Source organism: Barbus barbus (genome assembly GCF_936440315.1).
Source record: "Barbus barbus genome assembly, chromosome: 46".
NCBI classification, from domain to species: Eukaryota; Metazoa; Chordata; class Actinopteri; order Cypriniformes; family Cyprinidae; genus Barbus; species Barbus barbus.
Genome location: NC_136724.1, coordinates 7,290,162 through 7,302,702, shown reverse-complemented (window position 1 = coordinate 7,302,702; position 12,541 = coordinate 7,290,162). Strand labels below are relative to the sequence as shown.

The following is a 12,541-nucleotide window of genomic DNA, read 5'->3' as shown; positions in this document are numbered from 1 at the left end:
GTGGAGGAGTGTGTTTCATGATCAACAAGAAATGATGTGATCCCAGGAATATCTCCATTCTGTCACGTTCCTGCTCCCCTCATCTGGAACATCTTTCCATTATCCGCCCATTTTATCTGCCCCGGGAGTTTTCATCGATCGTTGTTACTGCTGTGTACATTCCACCACAGGCAGACACCGGCTTGGCTTTGTCTAAGCTTCACGATGTGCTCTGCGGCTACATTAACAAACATCCTGACGCTGCATTTATCATCGCGGGAGACTTTAACAAAGCCAACCTCAGGCAGGTCATGCTGAACTTTCATCAACATGTATCCTGTCCAACTAGAGGACCAAATACACTGGATCACTGCTACACTCAGTTCAAGAATGCCTACAAAGCCCGCTCACTACCGGCTTTTGGCAAATCGGACCATGCCGCCATTTTCCTCACACCGGAATATAAACAAAGGCTCGTTCAGGATCCTCCGGTGAAGAGAGTAGTGACGCGCTGGTCCTCCCACTGAGAGGCGGCTCTTGATGATGTCGACTGGGACATGTTCCGGGCGAGTTCTTCTGATGTCAGCGAGTTCACGGATGTAGTATTATGCTTTGTAAACACGCTAACCGAGGAAGCTACAGAAACAATAACTATAAGGACATTCTCCAATCAGAAACCGTGGGTAGACAGAACAATCCGTGCTGCGGTTAACACACGCACTGCCACTTACAGTGAGGCTCTTCTGACCGGCAATATGAGCGAGTACAAAGCATCGTGCTATGCTCTCCGACGCGCAGTAAGAGCCGCTAAACACAGATACAGAGAGAGAATTGAGTCTCATTTCCAGCTCAATGACTCTTGATGGATGTGGCAGGGACTGAAGACCATCTGTGCCTTCGAAAACAAATCCTCCGCAGTGGTGAGAGCAGATCCGTTGCTGGCCGACGAATTAAACATCTTCTACGGCCGCTTCGATTGCAATGGCGGCGGCGCATCTCTACCGTCCAGCGTGTCAGGAAGCACCAGGTAAGCGATGATCCTGTAATCACCGTGTCGGAGCATGAGGTTCGGAGGGCGCTAAAGAAAGTGAACAGGGCTGTGTCCTGAGTCCCCTGCTGTACTCTCTCTACACGCATGACTGCGTGTCCTCTCACAGCTCCACATCTATTATCAAATTCGCTGATGATACTGTGGTTCTGGGCCTCATCTCCAACAACGATGAGACCGCATACTTGGATGAGGTAGAGAGACTCACATCATGGTGCCAGGACAACTGTTTCTCTCTGAATGTGAGCAAAACTAAAGAGCTGATCATGGACTTTAGGAAGAGACAGTAGCGGCCCTACACTCCTCTAATGATCAGTGGGACCCCTGTGGAGAGGGTGAGTAGCTTCAAGTACCTCGGTGTAAACATCTCCAAGAACCTGACTTGGACTACACACATCCAAACACAGGTTAAGAAAGCCAGGCAAAGACTGTACCATCTGCGACAGCTGAGGAAATGCAGGGTCTCACCAGCAATCCTGAAAACTTTCTATTCAGGGACCATAGAAAGTGTATTGACTCAAATTTAGGCCCTAGCCCGGCCCTGGCCCGAGACGCTCAGGCCCTAGCCCGGCCCACGTCCGACAGCTTATCCGAATTACCGGCCCGAGTCCGACCCGAGCCCGTCTTTTTTTCACTCTTCTCCTAAAACTGTTTTGGCTATTAAAATAGTTCAGTTTTGTGTGTAATGGCAAAATTATTATATTTTGTTTTGTTTTTTTATTAAGTTAATTTAGAAAAACGTTTGGAGCATTTTTGTTTGTTAAATAGCCTATAAGTTTTTGTTTTTTAAAGTAACGACCAAGCGGCCAGCGGCATGAGCTGATCATAGCCTATGTTTGATCAATTTAGCCTTCTCATATCATCACGACTTGCCTAAAATAAAATCTATAGATATACTAAAACAGTTCAAGTATATAACAATGTTTAAACGTTAAGCCTGTGCTATAATAATAATGTGCGCTAGCCTATATCTAAGTTTGTGCGGAGACTGGAAGCTAAAGCGCGCTCTGCAGGACATGGAGGCACCAGCTTTGGATTTTTTTCAGTGGAAACAAATTAAAATAGCCTATGCCGTCATTTTGTATTTTTTTTGATAAAGGTAAGAGTAATACACTGTATTTTTAACTGTACACTCACAATACCAACAAAAGGTAGTTATATAAAACAAAGAAAACAAACACAATGCGCTTTTGGCCGTCTTGAACAGGAGCGCTTCACAAAAATGAACCGAAGCTGAGCAAATACATGCCTCACAGACATGATAAATATATCTATAGAAAGCTTTAAATTATCGCTTAACGAAATAAAAATAATCGAAAGCAAAAACTCTTTTATTATAATCTCAATCATAATCAATAAAGATGCATTTCTCTCTAAAGGCACGTCTAATGAGGAGACGGCGAGTCAGGATCAGCAACTTCATCCTTGCGACACAGACTCAGAAAACATTAGTTTATTAGTAAATAATTCAAATATCTCCTTACTATTTCCAGCAGACACATTCATGGTTATGTTTGCTGGGGTTTTGCAGCAAGCTTTAGCCTATTGCATGCATTTGAACGCAGAGCTATTCAGCTGCTGCTGCTGCGGGACACTAAACACCATCGAGCTGCTCTCAGTCGCGGCACGGTCTCGTGTTGTTTCCACCAGCGCGGCAATTTTTTTCATCACTAATCGATAGACGTCTACAATATAAAATAAGGAGAAACCCAAAACAGGCCTGATGCCTGGCCCGCCTCTGAACTATGACGTGGAAATTGGCCCGAAGCCCGGCCCTAGAGGCGTAAACAAGTCAGGGCCCGTCGGGCCCGGGCCGAAATGCAGGGCTCTAACTCAGTGCATCTCAGTATGGTATGGAAACAGCTCCAATCAGGACTGAAAAGCACTACAGAGAGTTGTGCGCTTAGCTGAGCGCATCTCAGGGTCTGCTCTCCCCTCTCTGCAGGACATCTACCTCAAATGCTGCAAAAATAGAGCTGTCAAAATCATCAAGGACTCTAATCACCCTGGTAACCGTCTATTCACTTTGCTTCCATCTGGTAAGCGCTTCCGTAGCCTGATGGCAAAAACTGAGAGACTTAGGAGGAGCTTCTTCCCCCAGGCCATCAGGCTCCTAAACTCTAACTCTGTGTCATAACATCACTTGACTCCATATAAATATCACCATATCAATAAGCTATTCATAATTTTTCTCTACCTCATATTGCTGCTATTTAAACAACTTTTTTGCTAATTTTTTTGCACATTCCTCTTATATTACTATTTAAGGGTGCTTTCAGACCTGTAGATCGTTTGCTTTGTTCCGAAACAGGGATTAATTTGTTACATTGTTGCATTTTCTTCTTGGTTCGGTTCGCTTTCACACGGCAACATTGCAAAGCGTACTAAACTGTGGCTGTATCCAAAATCGCCCCCTATACCATCAAGTAGTGCACTATTTGAGGGGACAGCCATTTTAAGTGGTGTTCAAACCATAGTGGATGTTCTCGAGTGCACTCATTTAATCCCACAATGCACCGCAAAAACGAGTGTACAACCGATGTACACTCAATGGCTAGAGAATCCCCAGAATGCACTGCGAGAGTCGCGCGCCGAAGGAATTCCCGCGTCTTCCAGAAGATGGCGCCCGCAGCTGAATCATCCATTCATTGATTTTAGAAGCGTTCGTCCACGGCGTAATACAGTGTAATACAACATAGGTACAAAATTAATTGTAAATTGACTAGTAGGGTTTATACATAATTTCCGTGACAGAGTTCAAGATAAATCCTTCAATCTTACTACTGGAGCTGCCCGTATCAAATGATTATTAAACAGCAAGCAAACTATGCAAAGGTGGCATTCCTTCCTATGCACTCAGTGTCCGAATTCACTCACTCGTTTTCATTCACTCCTTCAAGTGAACTGAATGAGTGGACTAATGTAGGGAATAGTGAATGAGGGTATAGGGGCGATTTCGGATACAGCCTGTGTTTATGCAAGTCACATGTGAGTAAAGCTGTCCTCTTATTGGTCAGAGCTCACTTGTTTATGTTCCTCTGTGTCATTCATCAAGATGGATTGACAAGTTTGCTCCGCATGCTTATTGCGGCTTTATAGCTGTCCTGGCAAACGCAAAACAAATGTAGCTGTCATTCCTCTCTAATATATCTATCTATATATAATTATATTTTCACTACATATATATAGAGAGAGAGAGAGAGAGAGCGAGCTGGGTATAATTGTGTATGTGACAAATCTTGAATCTTGAATCTTGAATCTTGAATCTTGAGCAGAGGCTCAAGTGTGCATGCATGAAGTGCAAGAACCAATGAGATTTCTTCTCACATTTTTGATGTGATCTATGTATGTGTGTTGATCAATGTTTGAGAAAATCCTGAATGAAATCTGTTCATCATAGAAAGCAGTTGTTTCTTCAAAAGGTTTGGGTTTTAAACTGATGGAACTGAAAGTCATAAGGGTTTGGAACAACTTGAGTGTGAATAAATGGTGACAGAATTTTCATTTTTGGACTATCCCTTTAAATACCCTTCCCCTGATGTTCAACAGACTCTTGAGTAATGTATGCTAGTGCAGTTTTATTGCTCACTTGATGATATTGGAGTTTTAGTTTAGAGGTTGAATTTATCAAAAACTCCTGCTATATGCTTACTGACTATGAATAATTACTACTGCTGCTGTTAGAGAAAACAACCATTTATGTAACTGAACTTTTGATTCACAAGTTGATGCGTGTATGCCATCTTATCACAGTCACCCCTTTATCATTAGTTCTGAGTGTAATTGAACCAAAGCCTTTTCAAGGACCTCTTTTCTAACCTGCGGTGATCATTTGCTCCCAGTCAGTGCGGGCAATGAGGTAAAAACCTTGACATTTTATGTATCATATCTTCATTTGGATAATAGTGTATTAGATCCTCTATTAAATTCTTACTGTTCAGCTCATATTTATGAGTCAGAGCTCAGGACAGCTGACTGAAGCCACATTGACCCAGTTTAGCATCTGGATATGAAATACTTAACCTTTAAAATAATCCCGCAGCTAGAATCATTGACAAATGACCTCGGTTCCTCTTCTCGTGTCTGCTTATAATCACTGTTCTGTATGTTTGTTTGCCTATGTCTCATATGCCATGAGGTCAACAGAAAACAGAAAAAATATATAGTTGTAATTAACTTTTTTTTCTTGCTTAACTGGGCTAGATCATTCAAATCTGTGGAATGCATATTAATGTTATTTTGTCTGTTTTTCCATAGCAACCTTAATGATGAGAATTTTACAGTTATCTTGCACTTTGTCCTAACCAGGTGTCTCGTGATAAAGTGATAAACACTCTTTCATGTTAATCTTGAGTTTTTGTTCTGACAGCCGTGATAAGCAACAGGACATTTTGCTATTCTCTACACTCCCGCTGTGAAATTCATGGGTCAAAATTCCACATCACTTTATTTGCAAAATGTTCTTATTGGCCATGATTGAACATTTTTTTCTTTTCAGTCTGAACAAATGATTTATTATATGATTTATCTTTTTCCTCCGCAAACATAAATAAATTCAATTGGTCAATGCAATCATTGAATTAATAATTGATTTTACTTTTTATTTATGCTATTTGTGGCCCATAATTCACACATTCGTTACAAATGGTCATGCCTACTCGTATACTAAAAATTAGGTGGATACACATTAATTGTGGAAAAATAATTTCAGTAGTATTGAACATCTTCTTACATTATGAAATTAATGAACTAATTTGAACGTGTATGGTGTATTATTTACAGGTGATGCATTATTCTGACAGTAAAGAGGTTCAGAGATCAGAGGCGCATGAGGAACATGGGAGGATGAAGAATGTGATGCATCTCAGAGAGAGGAAGAGGAGAAAACCTGCCTGGCGTGAGTTGCAAATGGATGTAGATTAAGATGTTAAATGATCATGATGCTACAAATTGTTATTTGTTTGTAAAATTGTCATTGTTTATGTAAATGTGTGTTACAGGATCACACAGGGTTGAGCCTCTTGTTGGAAGTGCCTATGACTCAAGCAATGGAATAAAAGAGCCCAGCCCATAACCTTAAGTAGCCACACAATAAAAATAAAATAAATGTCTTTCAGAACCCAAGGATCCTTTACGATACATTTGAATATATATACACCAGTGTAAAGGGCAAATGTCTAAAAATCTACTAAACAGCAGATTCAAAGTCATTTTGAAAAGTCAGAGAAAGAGCTCTCGCAGCATTTGGTTGAAGATGCTACTTGGTTTGATATTTTAGAGCTTTTACGTGTGATTTATGTGTCCATTTACTTTTTGAGAAACCTGTGTACCTGTATAGACCTGTAGCAAAAACATGGTAGCAGAACTCATAAAGGACTCTAGTCAAACTTGCACTACCATGGATTTGAATGAAATTTGAATGCAGCTTTAATTACATGAATCGAAGGGAACATCAAATCATATTATGACTTTCATGGTTTCCAGCTTTTGGTGTCAGATCTGGAATTCAATACCAGAATGTCAAAGAAAAGTACAATACATAAATGCAAAGCAGTTCATCACTCAGGAAACAATGTAAAGTAACAGTTCTATGAAGACGTGAATGTGGGTCGTTTGGTCTTCACTGCTGCTTCAACACCATGAAAAATGAAGATTCTAAAAGTCACTTTTCAAGACACAGTGATAAAATATCAATATCGGGGCCACATTAAACAGGATAATATTCTGTCTGCCTTGATTTGTATTGAGTATGTGTCTGCTGCCCGGTGCTTGACGTAATGAACTCGCCCACAAATCAGGCCTTAATGGGGCCCTACTTATATATACTGCTTAATTAAAGGTTGTGGGCTTATTAACATGTGTCAGCGGTGGCGGCCGAGAGAGATTGAATCTGTTCGTACGGTGCCAGGTTGTAAAGGTTTTATAGATAACCTATCATTATTAAACCCCATTGCTTAATATCAGATCTTAATAACCTGTCATTTTCATTGATGATGATTTTCTTTATGGGAGGCCATTATGGCCCAAAGTTGCGGCTGTTTGGGGAAAAGCTGTTTGGGACTCTCAGCGCTTATGACTCTCGTGTGCTCATTGAACTTTCTGTCTTTTATGCGACGAGAGAGCATCAGTGAGTAGTGACCAGAGGGCTTTTAGCTCAGAACAGCCCAGCTGAGATGAGCGTTCAACTGTTTTTCTCTGTGTACAGTTCAAGAGAGCTTCTTCCCTGACCAGCATCAAGAAAACACATTCAGCCCATCAAACGCATTCATATCCATCATGCATTCCTGGATTTTATTAGAACTGATTGTAGATGGCATACATACAATATACTGAACCACATGTGTGTGTGTGTGTGTGTGTGTGTGTGTGTGTGTGTATACAGTATATATATATATATATATATATATATATATATCTACATGGATTTTTTTTTTTCAGTCATACCACAAGACTGTTTAGAATAGAATTACATTTATAGATAGGTTAATCAGAAATCAGATTTAACTAAAGCTAAATATGCAAATGTACTCAAGACATGTAGTTTAGTTGCTATTCAATGTGTTCATTATTTTTTATAACTATAATAATTAATTAGACTTCATTTGTGACCCTGGACCACAAAACCAGTCTTAAGTCGCTGGGGTATATTTGTAGCAAAAGCCAAAATACATTGTATGGGTCAAAATTATCCATTTTTAATTTATGCCAAAATCAGTTAGTAAAGACCATGTTCGATAAAGATATTTTATACATTTATTACCATCAATATATCAAAACATTATTTTTGCATTGCTAAGTAATAAGTAAATATACATTGCTAAGAACTTAATTTGGACAACAAGGCGATTTTCTCAATATTTAGACTTTTTTGCACCCTCAGATTCCAGATATTCAAATAGTTGTATCTCAGCCAAATATTGTCAGATCCTAACAAACCATACATCAATGGAAAGCTTATTTATTCAACTCAATTTCAAAAAATTGACACTGGTTTTGTGTCACATATGTTAAAACGGTAGCCTTAATAAAAACAAAAATGTAGTATGGATTGCATACTACATTAAGCACAACAATTATACCATTATACACAACTGTGTATAATAATAGTTTCCAAATCAGTATATTCTCAGTATATTCTTATAATTTGGCATCACAGGAATGAATGAAGGAATGAATTACGTTATTTGTGACTGCACTTTTGATCAAAGAAATCCAGCCATGATGAATACATGAGAATCTTACATTCAAAAATATTACTGACCACTTCTATTATGATAAAAAAAGTGTTTCTGTTTTACTGTATTGAGCGCTTGAAAGTGAACTTCACCCGTATTCAGCTGTTCATTGAAGGTGAAGCTAGATAGAAAATATACCAGCACTTCTAATATTTGATTGCTAATGACAAATACTATTTCACATTGATTTAAAATTCAAATGGATCCCTAGCAGCAGTTATTTCTGTGAAAGATGCCAGCGGGTTCTCTCTGCTGTGTATTTGCTGATTTCAGTGAAAAGAAAAGTCAAACTATGATATGGGAACTGCAACTTTTTGAAGTATCTACACAGTTCTGCGGCTAGTTAGAGAGAAACATGAAAAGAAAACACTGTATGATTTCACATTTAAGTAGCCCTGCCGGTATTGAATATAGAGAGAGATGGTGATGGGTTTAGTGTGTATGACAGAGGCCATTCTGCAGGCTGGCTCTGCTCAATCGAATTAAACTACACAACGGATTTAAAAAAAAAAGAGATATTTGACTTTAGGAACTCTTTACACTTTCTCTTTTTAAGATATGTCAGCTTAAGAGCATTAAAACAAGTGTAATAAGATTTATAGAAGTGTGTAGAAAAGCATTCTTAAGAGATACTTTTCTCATTTGAAGACAATAACACAATAATGTTTGTCCGGTAAGGTATAGCTGTATCGTGCTCTCAGTGAGGTCTGCTGCACAAACAGGAAATGCTAAAGTCTTCTGTCACATCACACTCTGAGCATCTGGATGTATCATGTGGATTTTGCTAATTTATTTCCTGTTTTATTTATTTATTTCTGGAGTGGCAGAGGCAGATGTCCTGTTCACTGAGAAAGAAAAAATATTTGCAAGGAGAGGAAGGAAAAAAAATATATGAATATGCAAATCTTGTCACAACGTGGAACTTGTAGTGACGAGGAACGTTCTCTCGTATTCATTAAGCAGAGGTCAATGCCTAATGTAGGCTACTCTCTTACAACTACTTTCCTGCCATTAAAACCGAATTGCAGTGTGGAATAGTGAAGGCAGAGACCCAAAACACACACACACACACACACACAGAGCTCAAATAAGAGCAAATGCACCAGTGCATCAGAATAAACCTGATGGAGGTGCATCCATCCCTCGCAGGCTTTTCACCAAAAAAAAAAAAAAACCTGCTTGTCCTACTGCTGTTTTACTTGTCCCTTCAAAACGCTCTCTCTCTCTCTGGCAGCAACATGTCTTTGTGGCACTGATCATTAGGTAAAACCGTCTTCTCTTCAAATAATCCTGTGCGTGAATGCTAAAAATGTAATGAACTTCACGCTCCATTGTATCTGACATTGCTTAATTAATGGGTGCATTTAAAGTACATAGGCTCTGGTAATTGATTTATATGCATGATTTGCACATACAGCTGTTGGTTCCTGTAGGAAAGTCATCACTCAAAGTGTGCACGATTTACTGATGGACTAGAGGTGCTGCTAGCGCATCCTCTGCAGCACAGATTTATTATCATACTTTCATTAACGCTAATGCCGGCAATAAAAACAAAAGACACTACAGAGACATAACTATCTTTCAAAAGAATTCACAGGATCTGTCTAAAATGAAGGGTCCGAAGGCCGAAAAAATTATAATAAATAAATAAATAAAAAAAGCTGAGAAAAGTAAAGCATACAGCATAAAAGTATAACGGTATATACAGGGTATACATATTGTCAGGGTACACAAACACACACACACACACACACATTTTTCTAAATTAACACTGTCCAAAAGCAACATCAGTAATACAAAGACAGGCAGCATCTTTTTTTGCCTTCTTATGAGTTATGTTCTCACTGAGGTCCTGTACATGTATGCATTTGGCAGACACTTTTATCCAAAACCACTACTGCATTCAAGATGTACACTTTATAAGTTCATGTATTCCTTGGGATTCAAACCGTGACCTTGGTGTTACTAGCACCAGGCTCTACCTTTAGAATGGCATGAATGTGTGGGAGTGGCACCAAATTTGTCATGTGATTGCATCCATAAGTCTGTGATTGGCTGAAAAACTTTAGTCAATGGAAAAATGCTCACCCATATACCTTTGTCAGCAGGCTTTAGGGATATAAGTACAGTGTGTTCAGCTGTTGTTTAACAACATATTGGTTGTTCATCTAAAGAAACATCCAGTCAGCCTGAATGGTTCAAAATGAGAATAAATATAATAGCGCACCAGGGCATGACACCTGATTAATTATTATTCATTTCAAATTAATCTACATATTTGGTTAATTAAAACTTTGATGTGACTTGATTTAAATACATATCATGTAAATAAAACAAATATGTTATAAATATATACACATACGTTTGATGCATGCAGTTCAAATGGGATTTAATTTTCAAATATAGTTGGCATTTTGATATAGGAAAAAAAGCTTTTTTTTATTATTCTAATTATCTAATTCTAATTCTAAAAGAAAAAAAAAAAACATTTACAAAATTGCTACTCAATGCATTTGTGTTGTCTAAATAAAGCATTGTTCAGTGATGTGATGCTATAATTATTGAAGTACTGGTGAGTGTGTGTGTGTGTGTGTTTTCTTCTGAGATTTGGAGGTCGGTGGCCTCTAACCATTATTTGGAGCTTGGGCAGATCCTCAGCGGAGCTCCGATCAATCTTTTACCTGGGGAACGAGTGCTGCGTATTTCTATCACCATTCTATTGATTTTTCCATGTGCACAGCCCTTATGTGAGAGAGAGAGAGAGGTGTTTTCATGTGGACACCACAGAGGAAACGCAGCCTGCAGCACACACTCATTTATTTATGCTTGCAGACACCCGTCGGCGCAGACTCCTGCAAAATGCACACATCGGCATATTTAGCCGATTTTTAGATCTCACATGTACAGGTCCATGAGACCTAACATATGAACACATGCTTTTTAATTCAGAAACATTCTGAATGCAATGAGCGCTTCTTTACCTTCGCTTCACTTCCCACAGATTCACTTGTGCATAGAGGTGATTTTTTGGTACCCCAGTGCTCTTTAGAGTTTATTACAGTGATCAATATGAGAGTCATGATCCACTCAGGTGATGTATCATCATGGCACCTTCTCTTTGTGAATGCCAAATTGATTCATGACAGTAAAATGGTTGGTTCAGCCAGAAAATTTAAATTTTGTTATTATTTACTCACTCACATTGTTCAAAACCTGTATGACTTTATTTCTTCCCTGGAAAACACAAGGAGATTTTTAGCTGAATGTTCACACTGCTTTTTTCCTTCCTGACCAGGGGGCCAAGTTCTAAAATGGACCATTAGTACAAGAAAACCCAATAAAAATACAGTTAAAGTAGTCCAAATAACTGATCTCTTTTGAAGGAATAATGCCAAATTTAAGTTGTCATTCATGCAAAATCCTCCTCTCCTTCAAATCTCTCAAATATCATTCACACATGCACATATGGGATATTTGTGTGTTGAGATGTACTGTGCAAAACACCAAAGGTGTCAAATTTCAAGACCACGTTTTAAAAAGTAGTACATGGGACCATAAAAACAGTGTCTGATAAAGATTGATGATTAAATATTACATCTGTAGATAATGTAGTCCAGTTAACCAAGATATGTTTGAATTGCATTGTCTCTTCAGTTTATGTGTATTTTATTCAAGCAATTGTAATTGCCCTTTAGTCATTGGTTGTGAGTTTGTATCTAGAGCTTTTCTCATATTAGTGAGAAAAAAGGAAGAAAAATAAAAAAATAAATTGGCACTGCATGCTTTCTTAATACATGCATGCTCCTGGTTGAGCTGTGCATGATTCATCAGTGCACATTATTCCATTGGGGAATAAATATCTTTCCAACTTTTTTCTTAAAATGTAATGAGCTGATTTGCCTCTTATGTTGTTCTTTCATATCGAGAGAGTTTTTCAGCATCCAGTCAATTCCCCATGGATAAAAAAACAAACAAAAACAACAACATGGCCCTATATGGCATTTTTCTTTTCACTCAGAAATTAGTCATATTATGTAAAATTGGTTGTGAATGTCATTTTGTGTTGTCGTTCAACCTCATCTATAACTGTGAAAGGACAACAACAAAAAAAACTTTTAAATTTACATTACTGTACAATAAATGTACGCTATATATTTATCAGTTGAGCAAAACATGCTTTTTGTTGCTTCGCAGCTATCATTTGATAATTCAGTTGCTACTCTTGATCTTTAGAACTATTTGGTATAATTCCATAATTTTAGCACTGTAAAACTGTGTT

The 12,541-nt window shown here is 38.4% G+C and overlaps 1 protein-coding gene across 1 annotated transcript in view; it reads left to right on the top strand.

Annotated features, from left to right (window-relative positions):
* The window catches only part of LOC306865110 (uncharacterized protein), a 54,594-nt gene extending 47,597 nt beyond the window's left edge, over positions 1–6,997 (top strand). The window contains exons 7-8 of the mRNA XM_079409484.1: positions 5,810–5,924; positions 6,028–6,997. Of these exons, the coding sequence (XP_079265610.1) occupies positions 5,810–5,924; positions 6,028–6,101 (189 nt within the window). The 3' untranslated portion in view covers positions 6,102–6,997. The remainder of the gene's footprint in view (positions 1–5,809; positions 5,925–6,027) is intronic.
* The last annotated feature ends 5,544 nt before the right edge of the window (positions 6,998–12,541 follow it).